Genomic DNA, 25,008 nt, shown 5'->3' with positions numbered 1-25,008 from the left:
GCCTGGGTTTGAATACTGTCTCCAGTTTTAAAACTATATCATCTTTGGCAAGTTATTTAAACTCCTTGTGCCTCAGTCCCTCATCTTAACTCGGTACTGAGTGAAGCTGTGAAGTGAAACTGTGAGAAGTGCTGAGAGTTGAGCTAAGAAAAAAATAGGACACTAAATTACCTAACAGTAATTTAAACAATTTTATATTAAGTAAACATGCATATTATTGAACACAAAATATTATGTAATTTTAGGATAAAAATGAGACAAGAAATTTCACTTGCAGTTGACAATGTTGAGCTGGATCACTAGGTACACCTGGCTTCCCTGTTCTCCGCAGTCAGGAATGTGTTTGGACAAAAGTGCCCTTGCTAGCTAGCAACCATCATCCTCTCTCCTTAGATCCGTCTTCACTAAAATGCCTGTGCCTGTAAAATTTATGGAAGTGATTCTCATCCTACTCAAATGCGTTCTTCTCCAAGCAGCCTTCCTGGGTTCCTGCAGCCACAGCTGAGCTCTCCCTCTTCCGAATTCCTGTGACGCTGTCTTTTATCTCTCACGTCCCCTCATTGTCCCACCCTTACATTTCAGATGCACAAGTCCTATCTTTTCCACAAGATGGTAAACTCTATGGCCTTTACATGATGATGTGATGTCTCACCTGTTCCTAGCAGTGCCAAGAAATGTCTCAGTCCTCTTTACATACTGCCCCCTGCATGCCTCCTGCCCAGCAGGAGCTAGTACCGTGCACACAGAAGGACACAGGCATCCTTCCCCGGCAATTCTAATCTTCCATGGAAGAATAAGTACATGTCAGCTCAAAAATACTTACAGGTCATTTTTTTTAAAGATTTTATTTATTTATTTTTAGAGAGGGAAGGGAGGGAGATAGATAGATATATATAGAGAGAGAGAGAGTGAGAGAGAGAGAGAGAGAGAGAGAGACATCAATGTGCGGTTGCTGGGGGTTCTGGCCTGCAACCCAGGAATGTACCCTGGCTGGGAATTACAGGTCATTTTTGTGTGTTGCCAATATAAAACATTTCATGGCAAAGGGCCGATTTCCCATTCCTATTTTATATGATCTAGAACAGTAACCAAAGAACCTTGCCCGTCCTTTAAATGTTAAACAGAGGTAAAAAGAAGGGGCCGCACTCCAACCTGATTTTTCCGGTAGTCCTGCTGCGAATGCCTCAGCACGCGGTAGCACAGCCTCAGCATGTATTTGTAGGGTGCGTATCTTTGGTCTCCCAGATCTTCAAGTCTCAGCATTGGGCCTTCTCCTGCTTTCTCCTTAAAGGGCGCTTTAAGAATCCCAAATATCTATTAGAGAAAAAAAAAAAAACAATGCCTATTCTGATGAATGGAGGTACATGTTTTGCCATCTGCTTTAATTTTTTTTAAATAAGCAACATTTACTCAAAAACACTTTCAAAATATTAATGTAAAGGATGAAATGAATTTAGGATTCAGGACCAACACATTAAGGAACATGACAAGAGAATTCCCAAAATTGAGTGACAAAAACATTATTTAAATAAAACTCTTAATTCTTTTTAGATATTAAATTTTATTAAAATAAGAAATATGAACATGTTGGGTTGTACCATGTCACATCAAAATATTCAGATAAACTAAAATGCAGTTTGATTTCTATAGGCTCTACAATTATATCTATTTTATGATTTTCTAAAATCAAAACAATATTTTTAAAAGTTTATTTTTATCTGAAGCTGACATTAGAAAATCGCCTCCAAATATTGCTTCTAAACCTCTTTATAAAATAGTTAATTTATTGTTTTTTTAAAAAGATTGTATTTATTTATTTTCAGAGAGGGAAGGGAGGGAGAAAGAGAGAGAGAGAGAAACATCAATGTGTGGTTGCTGGGGGTCATGGCCTGAAACCCAGGCATGTGCCCTGACTGGGAATCGAACCTGCGACACTTTGGTTCACAGCCTGCGCTCAATCCACTGAGCTACGCCAGCCAGGGTAATTTATTGTTCTTGATACACAAAGATTTTTCCAAACCAACGAATGTATCAGCATTTAAATGTAACCAATCGGGACCCACATGGGCAGCTGGTGGTACCCAGTGATCCACACTCTTCTTCTAAGGATATTGTTTGGGAAGTATTTAAAAAGTATTGAGGAAAATAACTCTTTCAGGCAGCAAGGCAGCAGGTAGGATCACCTGGAGATGTGCTGGCAGAATGAGTAAACATTTATTAAAAAGCACCTAGGCAAGGGCATGAGCATTAACACAAGAAAGCAAAATGGAAAGAAATTATCCTTGTAGTTTATGAAATACAATATGAATTAAACTTCCTCCAATAATTCTCTATTCACTAAACCTTGAATTTTATTTTTATAATACTGAAATAAAATTTTCACATGTTGGTTAAAATAATAATAAATTACTCAAGGTCCTAAAAGTCCTTGAAATGAAATGATTTATAGAAAAAAAAAGCTAATGTCAGAAAAGACTTTGTTTCATTAGATTTGCAACCTTTATTTTCTTTGAGAAAAATGTTGTTTTATATTTTCAGAAAACCAGCTATACAATATTAATTGACAATATGTCAACTGTTTGCCTTATCCAACTTCACAAATAGTGCATGTATATTAACGTGATTTTATTTAAGTATTTTCTTGAGTCCACACTTAAAGAATACCCATTAGTTTATATAGCCACTAGCAAAACAAAAAGAACACATCAAATCAGGCACATTCATATGTACATATTATGAGGAAGTAAATTAATTTACTGGCATGTTCTAAACAATTTCAGAAAGACACAGCATCAGTGCAGTGATGGACTTCTGAGGTAAAAAACTTCTGGGGTAAAAATATTATATTGAGCACTTGTGAGCTGATGAATAGACTACCTACTTTCTTCTTATGAAGAGAGAGAAAGAAGCAGGAAGCAATAAAGATGGCAGTTTCCAAGTTTTCCCGGAAATCCTACCTAGAAAATTATCCCAGCACATTTGACCATGGAGGTAGTCTGACCATGTTAGTTCTTTAAAAATCTGTGGTAGGCTGTCTCCAAGACAGCCCCCAACGAGGCCTGACTCCGGGAATTCATGCTCTTATGTAATCTTGTCTGCTTGACTATGGGCTGGAATTGATGAGATGTTACTTTTAAGATTAGGTCATAAAAAGACAGTGGCTTCCATCTGCATGCCCTCTCTTATTCTCTGCTGGACCACTCAACTTTAAGGAGGGCAAGCTGCCGGCTCTTGAGGCAGCCCTGTGGGGAGGCCCACGTAAATGGGCTGCGAAGTGACTCCCCTCCCACTCAAGACTTGAGATGACTGCAGCCCCGGCCACACCTTGACTGCAGCCTGGTAAAACCCCCTGAGCAACAGTTGCCTACCTGAGCCCCTCCTAGACTACTGATCCCACTAAGAGGGACTTGGGGTAACTTGTTACATAGCAATAAATAAATTGACTGATTGATTTAAAAACTAGTACTGTATAATTCAAAGAATGATCTACACAAATTTAGTACATGAAAACATTCACCTGTGCCAATATGTTTTGCTCCCTCATTAATTTTTGACGTTCTCGGTTTGGCTTACTGATAACCACATCCAGAACTTCTTGTCCGTTATTCAGTACATCAGCAACAAAAAAGATGAGGTCTTCCAATAATTTGGTTACAAACCTATTGCAAAATGAAAAGGAAATTTTACTCTGTGGTGTTAATTTTGGGGGAGAAAAGTGAATAAACACTAAGCACTGGAACACTGTAAAACAAAATATTTTATAATAAAAATTATTTAATCAAGAAAATATTTAATGCATTAAATGTCACCTAAATCTTTAAAAGAACATCCCTTCTCCAGTTCCTCCAGTCCCTGCTCCCACGTCCAGCTCCGACCAGGCATTTGTAATGAGTGTTATGAAGTAAAGCCCGTGAACCCCAACAACAGAGCGGCCAATAGAACACTATTGGATGCTTTTCCATGAGTGACCAGCAATAAAGGGTAGTTCTGCTTAAGGGAGAATAGCCATATTTGTAATTCCTAAAATGAAATCACTTTTTTTACTGTTGACTCAAACTATATCTCATAATCTTCACTACATTTTAATTTCTCCAATACATAGAATAGGAAAAGCAGAGATGATCTGTGAATAGAGACAGACTAAGTAATCAAACTGAAAAATCAGAAGGCCAGTTTGTCACCAACATAAAGCAAGTAACAGAACAATATTAAAATAACTTTTTTAAAAAATGTGTTTTTGCCCTGGCTGGTGTAGCTCAGTGGATTGAGCACGGGCTGGGAACCAAAGTGTCCCAGGTTCGATTCCCAGCCAGGGTACATTCCTGGGTTGCAGGCCATAACCCCCAGCAACCGCACATTGATCTCTCTCTCTCTCTCTATCTCTATCTCTGTCTCCCTCCCTTCCCTCCCTAAAAATAAATAAATAAAATCTTTAAAAAAATGTGTTTTCAATCCTCAAAGCAATAAAGAAATTATATGCAAAAAAGACAATATATATAATAAGTGCAAATATGAATAAAGAATAGGCAGATATGCAAAAGAACCATTAGCACTAGAGTTATAATCATTTAAATAAAAATTTAATTCATGAAAATAAACTAGTCTACATACATTATAAGAAAAAATCAGTGATTTATAAGATAGCATCAAAAAATCATCCAGAAAGCAGCACTGAAAGTTTTTAAAAGACAAATAGAAGACAGTTAAGAGACAGGAGGGTGAACTAAGAGGCTCCAACAGGCATGTAATAGTGTAACAGTGGGGAACTGTAATCTACCTCAACATTCTTTTAACATTGTTTCTGTAAATGCTGATTCTGACTGATATGCAGCTTGTAGAATAACACCATGTTTGTATAAGAATCGTAAGAACTAACTTCAAAAGATACAGACTTGGATCTTCAGTCACCCCAGCTCTGGGAGATTTGCTGGCCTTCCACTATAAAAGCAGGATGGCATAAAACCAAGATGACACACACCAGACCATCACCTGACCAGTGTCGAGGTCCTTAGGAGAATGGACTGCGTTCATCTGCGCGTAAAGAACTTTTCAACATTCTCCCCTTGATCTCTTTGTTCTGCTTTCCCTCTCCCTCTTATAAAACCCTCTGCCAATGCTGAGATGTTAAGATGGCTTTTGAGGCATGAGCCTGCCATCTTCTCAGGTTGTGTGCACCTGAATAAACCACTTTCCTTCTCTCCAGCACCCTTCTCATGAGTTTGGTTTTTGCAGCAGCAGGCAGTCCGAGCCTGCAGGTCATTTCCCCTCGTTTCAATAGGAGTTATGAAAGAGAGACGAGAGGAAAAAACAAAGAAGCAACATTTGAAGTAAAATGGCTGAATTTTTCAGAATTGATGGAAGATATAATATTCAGATTAAAAGCATTCCCTAAGTATCATGGGACAAGCAAAAATAAAATTTTTACAACAAAGAAACATAGATATCTCCCTTCTATTTTCCCTCTTAGGGCAGCTGTGCAGAATAAGATCAGAAAATCCCACTGAAAAATATCCAAGGTTGAGGATCTGGGAGCTTAACACAGGGGCTGTGCCTCCAGGGTCCATCCCTGGGGTGAGCAAGGGGGAGTGATGAGAGAGAGGGCTGGAGCGGCACAGGCATTTTGAGGCCGATCTATAATATTCTAACACCTTCCCTTTGACCCTGTATCATTCTTCCTCCAGTTAAAAGAATATCTAACAATAACTTCATTCTCCAGAGCGGGGAAAAAGTCAGAGTTGTGAGGTATTTTCAGAAAGAATTTTATACTGAATTCTAAAATCGAGGCAATAATATAAATGTATTCAACTGTGCCACAAGCTCCACTGTCCTGACAGGCAGCTTTGAGTGAACTTTGATGGAGGGTGGCTTTTTCTGAAATGACTAAATTAAGATTAATAATTGCAACTTCATATGTCTCAGGCAAGATCTTCTCTTTGCTATGATGTTTTCGCTCTAAAACAGTGGGGGAGGAAGCAGGGGAAGTAGACATGCGTCATCCCTGGTCAGTCCTGGCCCTCCACCTTGCTTGGAATTTTCTGGAGAGGTTAATTCAAGATTCTCTCCAGCAGTAACTGAAGAGAAGAGACTTGTACAGGGTTACAGCCAGCAAGGGTGGAGCACTAGCACTCTACATCTTTACTTGTTTTTGTTTTCTTGAAGAAACACTGATGCTTAAGAAGGGGGAGTCTTCCAGTGAGGCTGAGTAAAATTCTGTGCATATGTGAGAGGAACAAAGACTAAGAAATGGATCCATCAAAAGGAAGCATTCATAGATAAGAAGCAAATAAAAAGTGCCACGTGCACATCGGATTCCAGTACTGCTCATGATTTAGCTCTAGTACCTAGTTATCAGTGGAGGAGTGGAGCGGTTGTTTCCGCCACTGGCCTTCATATATTACCCCCAACGGGAGTGCAGGTACAACTGAATACACACTTAGCCATTTTCAAATGCCGGTTTGTTGGGGGAAAAGTGGGTAAGAAAAGAGGAAGCCAAGAAGCAGCTGCTCCTTTTTTTTTTTTTTTTTTTGCATATTTAGGATGTTCTATTGGCAGGGGTGAGAGGAATCAAGGTGGACTACTTTTCCCTTTGCATTGTAAGATGTACTTCTAACAGTTCATAAAACTCACATGTTTGGTTACGGAATACTTACAATGCAAGCCCCATAAAGCCACCGCCTAGAACAGGAAGTGGAACATCCTCTAAAGGGAAAACCGTCCTGACTTTTGCGACCATTATTTCCTTGCATGACTCAATCGCTTAAGCAGCCCAAATAAGAGCTCACTTTTGCTTCTTTAAAACTTTACAAATAACAAATAGTCCAGTGAATGAATGTGTCTAGTTCTCACTCAATCCAAAGTTTATTAGGTTTATCCATGTTGTTATACGTAGATGTAGTTCATTTATTTTCCTCGCTACACTGTGTTCCATTGTACGAATATACCAAAGTGGCATTCACTTGTTCAACTGATGCTGGGCAGCAGGATGGTTTTCAGTCTATGGTTATTTAGAATAAGGTTGCATATTCTTAAACGTGTGTCCTGGCGCACATGTGTGGGAGCATCTTTTGAACAGATGTTCAAAAGCATTAAGCCTAGAAGTGAAGTGGTGAGTCATAAAGTGTTTGTTTCTTTTTTGTGTGCAAGTGTATGTGTGGTAATAAATGAGGCCTACTTTCTTATAAATGTTTAAGCATGCAATACAGTATTGTTAACTATAGGCACAATATTATGCAGCAAATCTCTAGAACTTATTAATCTTGTAAAAATGAAACTTTATACCCATTAAATAGCAATGCCTAATCTCGCCCCCCTCACCTCACCACTAGCCCCCAGCAACCACCATTCTACCCTGTGTTTCTATGAGTCAGACTATTTTGCAGCATTACTTACAATAGCTAAGATTTGAAAACAATCTAAATGTTTATGGATGGATGAATAAAGAAAATGCATACATACAATGGAATATTATTCAACTTATAAATAAGGAAACTCTGTCACATGTGACAATATAGGTGAACCACAGAAGGACAAACACTGGATGATTCATTCCTCTTAGAAGAGGAGGGTGGCTTCTTTAACTTTGCTAGTCACTATCAGAACTATTTTTCAAAGCGCTTATACCCATAATCATCTCACCAGCTGTGTATGAGATTTCCAGTGTATGAATGCCTGGGAAATCGGTAAGTGGTTTTTATTGTTCCCATGTAGCAGCATCACGGAGAGGAGAAATACAGAGAATGCTTCTGCTCTGGCGTCCCAGGGACACACGTACTTCAGAATCACAGATGACTGAATACCACACTAATTGACTGTGTGAGCTTACCCAGTCTGTTGAAGCTTTCAACTTTCCTTCATGTAAAGTAGGAATAATGCCCATGTGAGGGCCGTTGGGAGGTTAGAGAAAACATATTTACAGTGCCTAACGTGGTGCCAACAGAGTAGAGACAAGATCACTGGCAGCTGTCAATACTACTCTTTTGCTCACTTATTTCCAAAATCAGAGTTGAAGAATCAAGGATCCAGTGTTTCTGAGGGAGTTATAAGGGCAGAGAGCTACACAAACAGATTATTTTCTGGTATCATATATTTGTTTCTGCTGTGGTGCCTGAGCAGAGAAATGTATTTTGAATAAGAGCAAAAAAAAAAAAAAAAACCTACTTCTTTGAGGACCTTTAGAAAGCCAAAATATCAAATCAAGTGCAACAAAAGATACTGTCAATGTGTTATGAAATATTTAAAGAGAGAGATCAGAAGTAACTAAAAGCAACTGTTTTCCAGCCAAACTAAAACGGAAAAGGAAGTACTCTAGCAGACTGAATGTCCTCCTTTTCAGTCACTCACCAGGACCTGCTCATTTGGAACCAGCACACTGCCATCGAGATCTCTCAAAATATTCCTCTAGAATCATTCATTCACCTGAGGCTTACTGCAGGGAGGGGACAATTGAGTCACTTTTAAAAGTTACTCACCTCCTTTCATTCTGAGTTATTGTGCCATTTTCCAGCTTTTTCACCGCAGTCGCCAGCACTTTGTTGGCATCATTGGCAAAATCCAAGTCTCGCACCTCAGACAGCGGGACGGACACAATGGCGAATGCTTCTTTATCTTCTTTTGTTTGGCAGGTTCCAATCTGCAATGTGATTTTTTTTTTCCATTCAGATGAGTTGTTTCTTTTCCAATGACCATGCAATACTCTTCAAGTACTGACATATCTTCGTACAGTTTATGAAATGCAAATCAGGGGTAGATGACCCAGACACAAAATTCCCTCCTTCAACATCCTCTAAGAAGGGCAACAGCAACACAGATGGTCCATGCCCACATCCACCCTTGTCCCTATACACATCTCTTAATCACACTCGCCCTTTACTTCCATTTCAACAGAGCAGAGAAAATGCAGTCCTGAAGTCTTTTCCCCTTCCCACACGCTGCTCCTACTCTTTGGTATCTGTGCTGCAGCCTCCTGAATCACACAGCCCTGCTAAAGCCAAGCCACTGAGTTCAGCTGCCTAAGCAACCAGCAGACACAAGCACTTGATGAAAAGAACTGCAGTGCTCTCTTACACTGCTGAAGATGGGTTGAAAGGAACATGCCAGTCACCCCCTAATCCCATTTACACAATGTCTGGCTGAAAATTAAACCATTTTCAGAAACATTTACCTTCAACATAACAGGCCTCTCTTCATCTGTGTCTATAGGGATACTGGTACTGGTTACCCATGTGTTGGTACATAAATGTCTTAACCGAACATAGGAGTTCCTAAAAGCAAAATGATACAAAAAACATTGTAAAAGAATTAACCTACTTACATATGAGCATGTTTAACAATTTCATACATGATATGAACATAAATGTATTGTAGACTAGTAACTGGTTCAAGTATTGATCAGTCTGGTTGATGGGAAATTTCTGAACTGTAGACCATTTCAAAGCCTGCAGGATTATTCACCTAGACCGGTGGCTCTCAAAGTGTGGCCCCTGGACCAGCGGTACCAGCATCACCTGCGAACTCATTAGAAATGCAAATTCTGAGCTTCATCCTAGTCCAGTGATTCAGAAACTCAGGAGGTGAGGCCCGACAATGAGTATTTTAACAGGCTCTCCAGACACTTCTAACAGATGCTAAGGTGAGAAGCACTGATCGAGTAACCGACTCAGTTAGAACTGCTGTCTGACAGCAGTGTTCTTTGTAGTTTAATCATCTGCACGTAAAAGCATACACAGCTGATTTCATTATTCATACCTTCCACACTGTGAACTCATCTACTCACTATATCTGAAACCCCCAAATCAGTGCTCAGGGCACTGTCACGGCAACCCTCGGAAACATGCAGAGTGACAAAGAGTTTGAACCACACACATGCCCAGGGAGGCTGGACCAGGCAATGCTTTGCCTCCTTGTTTCCGCTCACAAACTGCAAACGAGTGTCCTTTCGTGGTCTATTTAGTACCATGTTTCCACCTTTATATTCTCTTTGGTGGTGAAGTCACTGTTTAAAACGGCCGCCAGGCACACAGCTGAAGTGCTGCCTACTATTCCTAAGAGCAAGGCTGTGCTGTGCCATAAGGAGAAAATACTCGTGTTAAATAAGCTTCATTCAGACATGAATTATAGTTCTGATGGCTGTGAGTTCAATGTTAATGAATCAACGATATATATTAAGTAAGGTGTCTTCAAACAGGAACACACGTACAAGTTTATGTATCGACTGACTGCCAAAAACATTGTGACCAGAGGTTCACAGGAACCTAACCCTGTGTGCCCCTAGGAGCAATGGCTGAGTAGTTGCTAATTCAGGGCACTGGGGACAGTGAGTGTCACCTGAATATGAACTCAGGGAGTACCTGAGCGAGGACAGCTAGAACTTCACCCAACTCAAGTACTATCATTTCTAGTGAATCTTGCGTCATTTCTTTAACCAACATGAGTTTAAGTGTCTATTAAAAAATACTACTGTGGTGAGTCCTCTACCTTCCAGTTCCTGTGAATTTAAGAAGAACGGTAAGACACAACCAGGTCATACGACATGAGGCAGAAAGCAGGAAAGGCCAATGAGAGAAAATCAAATAAAATGTCAAGGGCTTCAGAGAAAGTAAGAGATTCATTCAACATCATGGTTCTCTCACTCATAAAAGTAGATAAAATAAAGACTTATTTTCAAAAATCTAAAATAGCAAAGATCCAACCCTTATCCAAATAGTCAGAAATTTTGAAATAACCACTTTACCATTTATCATCCTCTGTACTGAATTATACCGGAGATGTCACTTGGGTTCAGTTGCCTTCTCCCAGTGTACTTTAAGCACCTGGAAAGTTGAGCCATATCTTACTAAGCCCTGCACCTGTTGCCCCTGCTCTTCACTGGTGTACTTGTTCAATACATGCTCGTCGAGTCCACCTAGATTGCTGGGTTCCAGATGACACTTGAGTATAATTTTATTTTTTACAAGAACTCTGGAAATGAATAACTCTTAGGACCTGTGCCACATAAATATGTTGCTATTAAGATCTTGATATAATCTGAATGTCTAAAATATGAAGGCATTGTAGCATAGTGCTTCAGCATATAGATTTTGAGTCCACACACTCCAGGATCACATACCCAGGTAATGATTTTAAAAAGCAAAGCCTGCGCCCCACCCCGAAGCCTCTGATTTCACTGGTCTTGTTGCAGCTGGGACACAGAGAGGCCCCAGTGCTCCTTGGGTGATGATGTTTCAGGTCAATTTGAAAAGCCCTGCTCTGAGTGTCTAGTTCCTTATTTGTAACAGTTGCTTGGCACAGGGCTGAGTACTTAGAAAGTGCTTGAGAGTCCTATCGTAACAGTAGTTATTACTAAGTGTTAACTAACATTAGCTTTAATGCAAAGTAATCAATACAAAGTTCCAATTTATAGTGAGAAAGGCTTCAAAGGTTCTAACACTTTCATATAAAGCAAGTCTCAGGGACTTGTCACGGGTCTGTGCACTTTATAGTGAGATCATTTTATCGTTTCCTTATGCAAACTTTCTTGGAGTTCAAGAAGGACTCCATTTTGCTGAGTTTAAATACAAAATGAGGAAAGTCATAATAAGGATTAAGATCCCATCCCAATACTCAGAAGAGAAGATCACAGACCTAGATCAGGTAAAACCTTCAGAGGGGATCTCTTTACAGGCTGATGGGACAGGGAAGAGTGAGGTAAAGCTCACCTGAAGCCAACCAAGATTTGGCAACATCTCTCAGGAATGAGAATAATCATGAAACACCCTTGGAAGCTCAAAAAGTGGTATTAGAGTAGCACCTTTTCATCCTCCCTTGAGAGTAACCTACACAACAATGTCTGCATTTTCTGTCAGTACCTTAAGCCTCACCACCGCCATTTGACCAAGGCCAAACACAATCATGCTCTATCAAAGACAATTTAGAACCATCCCACTAGACCTAATCAAATGGGCAAGACTCATCTGTGCATATAGAGACTGCATGATAGTGTTATTGCTGAAGGTAGACAGTTATAGGCAAAAGATCTTAATTAAAGTAATCAAATACCAGCAAAAAATATATAAAATATTTTCTTACATGAAGTCCTGGCTACCACATTATCCATCCCCCTCCTCCTTCCTCTGGCTCACTTAGTCCAATTGGTCCCCTAGCTGGTCCTTCAGCACACCTGGTAAAGGTCAAGGTTTTTCCATTTTATGTTCCCTCGAAACATTCCCAACAGAGAGGACTGATCCCTGAAATCATGTGGATATTTTCTCAAATATCCTAAATGAGAGGCCGTGTCTGAACACTCATACCTAACAGAACTCTCTCCAAACTCTACCATTTCTCTTCAAAGCACTTTCATGACCTGACCTTATATTTTGTTTGTCTATCGCCTCTCTCCCCCATTTAGATTCAAGTACATAACCAATTTGTCCACTGTTGTCTTCCCAGTGCCAAGAGTAATGCCTAGAATGTAATCAATGTTCCATAAAAATTTGTTGACTGAATGGCTGAAAGAATGAATGAATGAATGAAATATGGACTTTAACATCATAAAAATAAACTATATAAATATTAATAAAAAGCTTCTAGGGTATTTTTCATTTTAGTAACCAAAGTCTATACAAGTAATAAGAATAAATGGGTCTCATGAATTTTTCAGAATTTCTTTGGCCCTGCATATTTTAATTATTTATGAAAATAAAGCAAGCTACATTAACCTACTCACAAAAAGATGCATGATTTTTTATACACTTGTTCTTCACTGATGCTCTCTCCCTCTATATCACAAAGATTATGATATAGTACATTATTATAACATCATAATGTTATGATTAACATTATGATTTTAATTTCTTACCTACCAGTAAAATTATTCAAAGAAATGGTATAATTTAACCATAACTCTTTTTCTCACCGTGGAACCAGGCAGTCAGCTCTCTGAAGAGTTGTGGCATCCAATTCAAAAAGGGACGCAATGTCGTTTCCATGTGGGACAGAGACCAAGGTGTACATGATCTTCTCCCCTGCCTGGCGCTTCTTCTTTGAAGTCGGAAGATCTCCATCTCTCTGTTGAGGAGACACAAGGTTATTTCATCAGGTTTCTTACTAAACTCTCCAATCAATTGGGAGGTAAGTTTTAAATTTGCATATTATTTCTTCATTGGATTATAGCAACGCACATTTCACATCAACCAAAAATAGCAGGTTGGTCCTGACAGTCCCTGGGGGAGTTATTATCAACAGTGACAAGTCACGCAGTCCTGGAGGGATGGCTGAATCTGTGTGAATTATCAAGACACTGAAAGTCACCACAGTCATGCTCCCTTCCCTCCAGGAAACCTGTTTACGCAGTGGCGGTGTGGACCATTCTGCATTTAAACCAAACACAGAGAAGAAACAGTGTGCTGAGTCACCTAGATTCCATAAATCGAAGAGGAAGCAAGGCCGTGTTTCAGAGCTCTTGCCTAAGTCCAAAAATGTAATTGGGACATTTACCTGGAGAGAAGGGGAATCACCCATAGCATTCCCACTCCATTCATTGGCTGGTTCCATTAGAACCAAGAACATACTATAATGGCATACAAAGTGAAATAAAGTGAGATCTTCACAAATGAAAGCCTTCATGGTGATCTGAAAATCAGTCAATATTTCTAGTGGAAGTTTAACATTTTAAGCAGGCAACCATATAAGACTGATGATTAGGTATTTTTACTTGAATTCTCCCAAGTCTCAATCCCCTGTGGAAGAATTTGATGCAGAAGAAACCAAAATGTTAATATAAGCTTGGCAATTAAGTTCATAAAAATAATTAATTATACATATTTATTGAAACAAACAAAATTTTAAAATGAGAGAAAGGTGTTGTTTTACCATCACTAGAAGTTGAATACAAGTGGGGGAGGGAAGGGATGCTCAGAAGGCAAACGAATGCAGTCAGTACCCAGCCACAGCATTTAGTTAATGGCTGCTGTGACAATGAAACTTTACACCCAGTCACTCCAGAACACTCACTTGCATTTCCATCCCAAGATTGTGCATATCATGTTCCTTGCATCAGGAAATGCTTGCAGTGTCATTCTGCTGCCTTCTGCAAATGGTGCACAAATTGGTAGCACCTCTGAACTATGAAAAGGCAGAAAAACTTCCAGGTTTTGCTATGGGCCTAACACTGCTCTACAAAAAATAGTGTCTATTAAAAAAAAAAAGTCTGAAAGTAAATATATTTAATCGTGTATCTGATAAGAGAGTTGTATACAGAATATATGAAGAACACTTACAACACCATAGTAAAAAGACAACCCAATTAAAAATTGAGCAAAGGATTTGAATAGACATTTCTCCACAGAGGATATACTAATGGCCAAAAAGCACATGCAAAGAAGCTCAGTATCATTACTAATTAGTCAAGTGCACTGGAATGGCTATAATCAGAGAAACAGACAATAGCAAGTGTTAGTGAGAATGTGAAAATCCTAACACTCATATACTGTGGAGGAAACATAAAATGGTATATCCATTTAGGAAGAGTATCAATTCTTCAAAACAATAACATGTAATCTGCAATTCTAATTCTAGGCATCTACCCAAGAGAAATGAAAATATATGACCACATAAACACTTGTACATGAACATTCATAGCAGCATTCATTATAATAGCCAAAAAGTAGAAATAACCCAAATGTCCTTCAAATGATGAATAATAAATAAAATGTGGTACATGCACAAAGAAATATTATTTGGCCATAAAAAGGAATGAAGTACAGATACATTCTACAATATACATGAACCTTGAAAACATTATGCTAAGTGAGAGAAGCCAGACCCAAAAAGCCATATATTGTATGAGTCTGTATATGAAATATTCAGAATAGGCAAACTGAGAGTGACAGTAGATTTGTGGCTACCAGACCTAGGTGAGGGGGGGATATAGAGTGACTGGTATCACCCTAGCATAGAAGCAACAAATTAGTATTTCAATCTTCTTGGAGGAATCCCATATCCGTAAAAGGAATATGTGTCATCTAATTTCTTGAGCCCCTGCATACCAATCTTCTAATTATAATTTAGTTTTTGATATAGATTTTCAGTTAATGCAAGGAAAATGCATTAACTGACCTGACAATTTAGATACACTTAGCAACTGAAAGTTGGCATCATGGTTTATACATCAGTCATCTGTGAGTTAATGTAGCAGGAGTCAACCCACCTCTATGCACTCCCCTTTTGAAATGCTAGTATCAATCAAATGAATTTTCCAGACTTATAAAAAAAAAGCAGATCCAGGTTCCTAGAGACTGCCCTTCTATCCAATCCTCCTTGGTAATGTCTCCCTGTGGGATCCCAGAGAGAGTAGTCACAGACCTATTTCACAGTGAACAATAAAAATCTTTTGCAAACACAGAAAAACCTCATTTCTTAGGGCTCATTTAAAAAGGTCATTCTGAATTACACATACTATTTAAGACTTACGGTTTAATTTTAATTACATAGTATAAGTGGAATGTATGATTGTACCCCTAAATAATTTACTTAGGTCCTTGGAGGGGAAAAGTTTAATGAATAGATAAGTTTCATTTATAAATAACCTAATAATTGTTTGTGTGAATAAGAGCTTTCGACGTGTTTAGAAGTTTTTTAAGAGTGCTGCATTCTTAAACTTTCTGCTTTTAATCTCTTTTACTCAGATAATTTGCTTAAACATACCTTCTTCATAAAGGCCTTACTTCAGTTTGACAGTAAACTTCAAGCCAGCCTCTCAAAATTTTTAAATAATGAAATATGAATAGTGAGTTATAAGCATACAAGTTTTAAATGTGTGGATCAAGCTATGATATACAAGAAAATCAGTCTTATATTTCGATAACACAAAGACAGTTCTGTTCAAAATTGTGAGCTTGTGGCTTTTAGATAGGAACCCATATCTTTTTCTAAGTAAGAAAAAAAGACACAAAAACACTACTTCCCCACACAGAATTACAGAAGCACAATGCCCTCCTTCTTGCATCATGAAAATACATTAAGGTACAGCAGAGCTTGGACAGGTGTTAAATTTAACATCAGCCAGCTATCCAAAACACTCAGTTTAGGGAAGGCAGGGCCTCAGAATATTAACCTAGGCTGCTGGGCTCTTATAAAACTAGCATTTTCACTTGGAAGGAAAGGCGCACAGCCTGGCAGGTTATATGAGTTGAAAATCCCTTATGCAAAGCCAGCCCAGTAAACAAATGGCTCCTGGCTTCTCCTGCCCAGCCTCCGGCCGCCCGCCCGCGGCAGCACAGCAGTTAGTCTGCTGTAACACCTTCTCTGTTGACTCATTTGTGAGTCATCGAATTTTCAGCAGAGACATCTCGTTGCACTTCTGTTGTTAGGAGCCAGAGACATTCGGTAAGAAACAATGTATGCGTTTTCAGGGCTGACTCAGACCTGTGTGGGGCCGCAGCAGCAAGATCACGTGCAGGCATCTGTGTATTTCTGTTCAGCCCCTCCGGGGCTCCTACTGATGACTTTATGTAACAGACACACTCCTGTCATTTAAAGCAGCAAGCACTTCTTTTGCCATTCCTTAACAATCTGTTATTCTCAAACCAATTCCTAACATGACCCCCTTTCTTTCTTTTCCTTATCATGTTACCACTGTAAAACTCAAGGGAATTTGGGGGTCTTCTTTCAGAATCTGATACCTACTTCAACTTCTCTCCCCCCCCCAAAAAAAATCCTACAGAATAGAATTTTCAAGTCTATTTCAGCACAGTTTCCTGGTTTCTAGAACATTTTTGTTTATGAATGTTTATGCACAAAGACTGATGGTTCTCAACAGGAAGACAGTCTGGCACCCAGGGGCATTTGGCAATTTGCAGATACGCTTATAGTTGCTGCAGCTTGGAATAGGCGGAGCCACTGCTGGTACCAGTGAGCATAGAGTCCCTGGATGCTACTCAACACCCTACAATGCAAAGGACAGTCCCCCACAACAAAGAATTTTCTGACCCAATATGTCAATATTGCTGGGGTCAAAAATCCTCAGCATGGACAAAAGATACTCCCTTGAAAAATTAGATCGCATTCCACCTAAATGTGGTAAGGCTAAAGTGGGTGGTGCTATTCCCCCCTACCACCCCCGCCAAAAAATCCCCCTCAAAGAGCCATTTGAAAAGATGCAGCCTTTCAAGGAGAAGAAACTAATGACTGCCAGGTTCCCGGCTGGGCTTGACACAGCTCCAATATTTACAGAGTCCCTGTAGAGGCTGTACATTTGTAGGATTGGAAATAATAGGCTCTTTTGTAGAATAAATACAGCAATTTGGGTCTTAATGGGAGCTCTGACACACACGGACTCGTTTCAGCGGCACCATGCATTAACCTTTGACACTTCAAAAAAGGAAGGCAACATTTTGATACAGGTTTACAAATTACAGGAAAAATATTAACTGGATATTAAATAGACAACACAGGGAAAATTAGAAAAGAAAATAATTAGCATGGTCCCAGTGAACCCCGTGTTGCTGGAACCCAGAGCTGGGGTGAGAGAGCATTCTGTTCTGTTTTGGGAAATTGGTTTCATTTTTCACAGGTGAAACTCTACCTGCTCCTTTAGTTTGGTTTTATTTGGCTCCTTTTTTGCACAGAAACATAATTATTGGTAGGTGGTAAATGGTCTATTAAATAAGGAGCCATATTGTTAGCTTTATTGTTCCATATTCTCAGTTTTATTTACTTTCAAGCTAGGGATTTTGGAGAGAAAAAGATAAAATAAAATGTCTCCAGTTGGATGTGTCTCTGATGTGGCAGAAGACATCCGGTCATAATCTCCCACAGCAAAGGCGGTCCCACCTGTGTTACCTGCAGCTACATACTGCGGAAACAGAAGAGCACTCTTTCTCACCTTCAGAGCTGAATAAAGGAGGAAGAACCCTACTGAATCTATCTGAAAGCAAATTAACGCAAAGAGTGAACGTCATCACGGATTTATTAGTTATTCACATTCTTTATGCTGCTCCATAAACCTTCATACTCTACATCCTCCCACTCAGCACTGCCCAGAAGTATCAGCAGCACCACCAAGCAGTACACAGCTGAAAGGAGATGAGCTCGGAAATGTAATTCAACCGCACAGTTTGAAGCTTTGAGATGACTCCCCTTCAGTAGAAACACGCCGCACCTTCAGACTACCATCTTTATTCGAAGAGTTGCCATCTGTCTGAACACACTGTAACTTTACCGCAGGCAGCCGGGGCTTGCAGGGCAAACACTGTCATCCCACTACACAGATGAAGAAACTGAGTCTCAGGTAAGCTGTCTGGCTTGTCCAAGGCAACACAAGTCAATGGTGATACTAAGAGTAGGACTCTCTTGGCTCTACCATGAAGAAGTCACATAATATCTTAGAAACAAACCTACATGAAGAGAACAGCACCCCCTGACATCCAACAGCTGGCCCTGGTGTGGCTGGGAGCTGGCCCTGCACTCACGGCAAGGTCACAATGTTCTGCAGTCAAACACGAACAATGTCTCAAAACTTCAACAGCCGATGAGGCCACCCCATGGCTAGGATGGATCCAGACAAAACACTACCACTCCAGAATCATGTCTGAACATTGACAAAATAGGAACACTGTCCAAGCCACAAAAATGATGGAAGATCCCGCTCCCCGAGCTCACAGGAGCGACTGCTGCTTCTTTCCAATGACAGCGTTAGCCTGGCTCCTGTCCGCCCTCCCTACAGATAACACCTCCTGAAACACCTCCTGAAAGCCTTCCAAGCCAGCGCAAAAGCTCGCTTCCTTAAACCCTCCCCAAATCATCTTGCACAAGCCCAAGTCCTATGATACATTCTTCCTCACAAAGCTTTACTTAGATGCCTCGAGGTTCCCCATAACGTGTGAGAGATGAGGAACAAACCCACCTTGTTCAAGTACTGATGTGTTCCTGGTGGTCTCTGGCTAGAAGACCACTGACGAGCTTATAGTCAAAACCAAAGAAGCTATGATTCATACTTAGCTTGTAAAACATGGCGACAGAGAGCACTTTTTCTAAATCACAGGATGGTAAGAATCCGGCAATCCTGTGGCATCTTTTTGGAAAACCAGAAGGAAAAGAGTCACACAGGGTGACAACACTGAATTAAACACTGAGGATCCTATTGCTCTGATAAGCCTAATTCTACCTTTAGATACAATTTCAAGTGTTCATTGGGTCAGTGACCTGATACTTGAGCTTATTTCTATTGGAATCCTGATAGACGGAGAGAGGAGCCAAACAGGATGGACTCCGAGCCAGAAATTCTGATTGCACTCACCTCCCTGCATCATATCCTCATAAAACATAAAGCTGTGTAGCAATGCAAAGACATAGTAATTTTAATTAAACATTCCAACTCTTGCTATCACACAGGAGAATTTTGGATAATACAGGACTAACAACTGCCAATTCAAAAAAGGATTATTAAATTCCTAGGCAAATTGAATTATAGACTGCATCTATTTTATATCAAAATATATGGCTAAATTACAAAAAATAATAATGTGCCCATCATCCATCTGTATGACTTCAAATTGTCCTGAATTTCTGAATTTTTGATTGAATTAAGTCATGTTGTAATCATAAAACTATCATCTTTACACAATGATGAAATGAGCAGAGTGAATAAGCACAAATATTTTCATGAAAACTGGCTTTAAAATAAGATTGAGAAGTTTTTGAATAGCATACTTTAGAATATCAGAAAAGTCATCTAATTGTTTGGTGCTTCGGAACCTCCCTGTAAGTAGATCCCAGATTATTTTGAATCAAAAAAGATTGCTTCGCCCTGGCTGGTGTGGCTCACTGGATTGTCCACGTGTCTGAGAACCAAAGGTCACCAGCTGGATTCCCAGTCAGAGCACATGCCTGGGTTGCAGGCCAGGTCCCTGATACAGGGTGCACAAGAGGCAACCACATATTGATGTTTCTCTCCCTCTCTCTCTCCCTTCCCCTCTCTAAAAGTAAATCAATAAAATCTTTCTTTAAAAAGATTATCCTATTATCCTGTTTAGTATCATGCCATAATTCCATTTCTCCTGCCTAATTTCTATTCACATCTGAAAACTAAACCTAGACCCACCATATCTCCAAGATGCTAGTTGTCTTCAGTGTTCAATCACAAATGGCTTTCAAGTTGCTAGAAATCTCCGTAAACACCCACTATGGACATCTTATAATCTAAGCCATATCACCTTTTACCTTTCATCTTTCACCCATAGCCTCTGCTCACAGAATCTCCCTCAGAGACCCTAGTCTTGAAATTTCCTATTAACTTTTCAGTTTGTTCATATAAAAACCTAAACAATATGTTTACAATTTGTTGGGGGGCAGGGAGGACAATTCTACTTACCACATTTTTTCCTTCATTTTGGGCATCCCGATAATCAGGATTAAGCTAAAAAACAAAACAAAACTAGTTTAATTGCTATTAAAAGCACATTAATAAGACCAATGATCTTTACTTTAGTTCACTATTATACCATGAAGTTTAATATGAAAAAAAGCTAAGAAAGGAACCATTAGTAGATATTAAAATTTAAAACATTACCTTCAAACACTAGGTGCAGGAGACAGGAGCTAAATGCAAAGTGTATGGGTTTTATTTATATAAGATCAGTTGACATTGTTGAACAAGTAAGAACTGCCGATCGCACCTCCTCGGAGGAAGCATCCATGAGTTCGTTTCACACACCACAAAATCTGCCATTGCCTAATAACTCAGACAGCAGTTTTAAAAAACAGAGCAAAGGAAGGTTTTATCAATGATTCGAGATCATGTTCCACATGCTATATGCACGAGAAAAGAAAACTGAGCAAAAAAGGAACAAGACGTCGGGTATGTATGGGATGTGCAGGCCACCAATGCAGGAGGCCTATGGAAACACACACACAGCAGCGCGTGTCTTCGGGCTGGGACTGCAGCGCGTGGGGCCATGGCAACAGGAAGGCTGAGTTCTGCCCGTGTGTCAGCCCACGCATCTCCAGAACTCCCGACTCCCACCTGACCACGCAGTCTCAGAAGGATGTTTGATGTACTGAAATACCTACTAGTTCATAATCTGGAAAACAACCAATTCGTAAGATGTTTTTCCTCAAAATATCAAGCTGTCCAATGGGACTTAATCATTTTAATGTAAATCAGTTGGTGTGTATACTATGCAACCTCAGGTAGTTAAAATCACCATTTAAAATATAAGGTCAGGAGTCTTCCTCAAAATGATACTTGGCTAGCATCCAAGAGGAATGTTCCTCCCAACTTATCAATAATTATCAACAAAAGTGATGAAAAAGCTCAAAAGCAAAACAAAACAAAAAACTGCCAACCTCACTGAAAACTAAGGCTGAAAAACAACCTACACCCGGAACCTTCAGTGAATTGACAGTAATTATAAAGTGGACAGTGCTGAGGCAGAGGCAGTTAACCCCCCAGTTTTTATCTCATGGCATATCCATGAAATGATCACCTCACTCCCAGCCAGTGGCCATGTGGACACAGTTAAAAGGATTCTTGCTGTGGTTCCCACTCACATCTGTCCACTGACTCAGAGACCCAGATTACTCCCCAACCAACAAGAGAAGGGTTTCTCTATCGCCAAGAAACTGCTGTGATGTTAGACTGAGCAGAAAATTGCCCAGCCCTTCCAACCACTGTCCTGTTACCTATCTCCATCTTCTCAAGACCAAACAGTTATGACAAAGCGCAGAAAACAATGGACAGAAAGCAGAGACACGGACAATGGCAGAGGGCTTTCTGAGAAGTGTTGCCTGAACAAAGGGGAGAAAGGAGAAAGAGCTGGGGCTGCTCTGTGCTGGGATTGCACTGCACAATCATACAGAGACAGCAAAAGATTGGGGGCTAGGAGGCGGGTGCTGGGAAGTGGGTGCTGGGAAGCAACTGCAATAGAATCCAGGTAAGTGGAGTCAAGCTCTGCTAGAACTGGGAACTACATGGAACATGCCTTTGGCTCTGCTCTGCAGCCAAAAATTTGGAAAGAGGATTGAGAATTTAAAAAAAGAAAAAATGGAACAAGAGGACCATCCACTCAACCCATCTGGTTGGTTCTACACAGAGCTCTGAGGAAAGATAATAAGGAAGGAGGGAAGGAAAAACACAACATGAGACTGATGACGAAGTATGTTAGAAAAGGGTAAGATTCTTTCTCAGAGTTTCTCTGAATATGTTCTATGGTATAATGCAAAATAAATGTACAGGAAATGGTTTGGCACACTCGGGAAAGCACAAGTAAACATTTCTTCTATGCAAAGGCAACAGAATAGGATGATCAGCAAAAAATGTAACATAAAAATAATATAAATAATAAAACTGGCAGTTGGGGGATAGAGAGAGTTAGAAACCAGAAAGCCAACTACAAGTCACCTGTTAGTGCTGGGCCAGCGCTTGCAGAGAGTGGGGGCTAACCGTCCCTTTTCTATGGAGATATGTGCCCCAGTTTCCTTAAATTGTCTTGAATTATAAATAAAAGAATTAATAGCAAAACAGCATTATCTTGCTTTTGGAATTCAAGAATGAAAGGTAAAAAGCCAAATAGATAGTTAATTAACTAGCCTCTAGTCTACTAGTTAATCAAACTCAAAAAGGCACACTTTTATTTTGAAACAATGAAAGTTCCAGCCCTGGCTGGCGTAGCTCAGTGGATTGAGCGCGGGCTGCGAACCAAAGTGTTGCAGGTTCAATTCCCAGTCAGGGCACATGCCTGGCTTGCAGGCCATGGCCTCCAGCAACCGCACATTGATGTTTCTCTCTCTCTCTCTCATTCTCCCTCCCTTCCCTCTCTAAAAATAAATAAATAAAATCTTAAAAAAAAAAAAAAAAAGAAAGTTCCAACAGAGTGCCCGGAAGGGGTTTATTCAGCTCTTTTAGTCAAGTATCACTGTTTCATTATTTTTAATTTGTTTTCAGTTTAAAGAATTTAGGCTTTTAAATTTTAAAAATCCATACTAAAATTATGTCCCAAAGACATGCAATGTGTTTCGCCAAGGGCAAATTTGACGGTCACGGTTTGCACAACAAACTTTGGAACAACTGGTTGCAACACTGTAATGTGAATCATGTCGGAAGCCGTATCATATCCATAACTGAAATGTGTGCAGAAACAGGAATTAACGTACCTAAGTCAAACACAAAATCATTTATGTGCTGTGAAACATAATTCATATTCTACCCCAAAGACAATGTTACTTTTTAAAATCCAGTCTTCACATAGTTCACACGTTTAGGGTCGCCCAGTTCAGTCCCTCAGCGATGGCTGTGGAGCTGGATTCCAGACTCCACTCTGCAGGGGAATACCATGGAACTTCAAAAAGGTCACTTAACCCCCACAGAGCTCAGGGTCCAAATATGTAAAGTGAGAAAAATCTACGCCTAATCATACTAATTATGTGTCATTAAACTTCACATCTCCGTGTCTGTGGCAATAGTACTAAAGATGGTGCTGATCAGTTCGATTCTGCCTCATCCTGTGTCTCTCAGGCTACAGTGTGTTTTTTAATAATTAATAAAAAGTTGCTGCTTCAGTGAATTTATTAAAGAGATAATAATAGTAAGGATAAGGAGGAGGTTGGGGAGAAGGAAAGGAGGAGAAGGAAGAGAAGCCAGCCATAAATCCTTCGCTATATAAATTTACCCATATTAATTAAAGGCCAAGTAAATATATGCTTCGATATATGTTTTAATTATACTGTTGCTTTATTTCTCTAAATACAATAAGAGCAGCAATTATTAATGTAAGTAGACTAAGGATGAATCAAAAAATTTCTAAAAAAGAAGATAAAATACATAGTCATGTGGAGATTCCTGAATCTTTTAGGACTTTAAAGAAAATATTTCTTTATGTTAAAAATAAATTATAAATATGGCATTGGAGAAAATGATCTAATATGCTATTCAATCATATAGCCAATAAATATTAATAGAGCTTCTGTAACGGGCAAAGCACTGTGGTATATGGTATTTTAGCAAAGACAAAGAGAGTATGGTCCCTGACCATGAGACCTTACAATCTAGGAGGAGAAATAAGACCTAAATATAGTTAGCCTACAAAGTAGAATGTGACAAGAGATATAAAATAGAAATGAATGATTTATAAATAATATAGGTCAGAAGGAGAAGGACTCTGTGGTGGGCAAATTTATTCAAGAATAAATTCACGGAGAAGGTAGCAGTTGAGAGAAGCCCGGACGATGGGCGGAATTATCACCGGCAGAGAAGGAAAGAGGGGGTGAGGGGAATAGGCAGTGCCAGGAGTGAGGGCCATACAGGTAAGGAAAGGAGGCTCACTCAGAGGAGATCCATAAATGTCACTTAGGGAATACATCTTATATGCTTTTAAAGGTTAATCATCTCCCCTTATAATTCCCCTATTAGAAGGGAGTCCTAGCCCCACTTTACGAAGGGGGCCCCTGGAACACATCAAGCGAAACACTCGGCTCAGTCTCTCCACTGGTGAGTGGCAGGGCTACGTGGAAGCAATGGTCTGAAGGTTCCATGGCTGCATCTTTTAGTTACACCAGCACCTGACTTCCTGCAGCCCAATGGGGACTTGCCACTGTAAGCTAATGTGTCCGCATCTTCAGAAGGACTTGAATGTCTTTGGGAGAACATTTGTGGAAATAAGGCATTAAAAACCCTCAATTGGTCATGGTTAGTACGAGATGAAGACAGAAGATGGAAGAGGCAAAGGAACCAAGTGTGGTGGCTGGACTGAGGGGGATAGAGTGACAACAAAAATGATAATGCTGAGATGGACAGGAGAACGCAGATATGAAAGGTTGTACAGAGACAGAACCCGCAGAACACAACTGGGTAAACTGAGAGAGAAAGTACATTTATCACGACGCTCAGGTTCTCAACCTGAACTCAGAAAATTCACTATTTTTCGGGGAAACAATTCAGTCTCGGGTGTGTGTACTGAGTTTCAGTGGCTGTGGTTCATCTGCGATCAAGTTCACGGACCACTGCAGCCATGGGAGTGAGTGACAAGGAAAGAATACAAA

The 25,008-nt window shown here is 39.8% G+C and overlaps 1 protein-coding gene across 3 annotated transcripts in view; it reads right to left on the bottom strand.

Moving 5' to 3' along the window:
* The window catches only part of ITPR2 (inositol 1,4,5-trisphosphate receptor type 2), a 444,101-nt gene that overhangs the window by 303,876 nt on the left and 115,217 nt on the right, over positions 1-25,008 (bottom strand). For all 3 annotated transcript variants that reach the window (XM_036019237.1, XM_028532208.2, XM_036019238.1), the window contains 6 exons: positions 20,345-20,389; positions 12,890-13,041; positions 9,161-9,260; positions 8,469-8,629; positions 3,518-3,659; positions 1,153-1,314 (listed from right to left, as the gene is read on the bottom strand). In XM_036019237.1, coding sequence (XP_035875130.1) covers positions 1,153-1,314; positions 3,518-3,659; positions 8,469-8,629; positions 9,161-9,260; positions 12,890-13,041; positions 20,345-20,389 — 762 coding nt within the window. The remainder of the gene's footprint in view (positions 1-1,152; positions 1,315-3,517; positions 3,660-8,468; positions 8,630-9,160; positions 9,261-12,889; positions 13,042-20,344; positions 20,390-25,008) is intronic.

Source organism: Phyllostomus discolor, chromosome 2 (genome assembly GCF_004126475.2).
Source record: "Phyllostomus discolor isolate MPI-MPIP mPhyDis1 chromosome 2, mPhyDis1.pri.v3, whole genome shotgun sequence".
NCBI classification, from domain to species: domain Eukaryota; kingdom Metazoa; phylum Chordata; class Mammalia; order Chiroptera; family Phyllostomidae; genus Phyllostomus; species Phyllostomus discolor.
The sequence above is the reverse complement of the archived record's forward strand: the minus strand, read 5'-3'. Positions and strand labels throughout refer to the sequence as shown.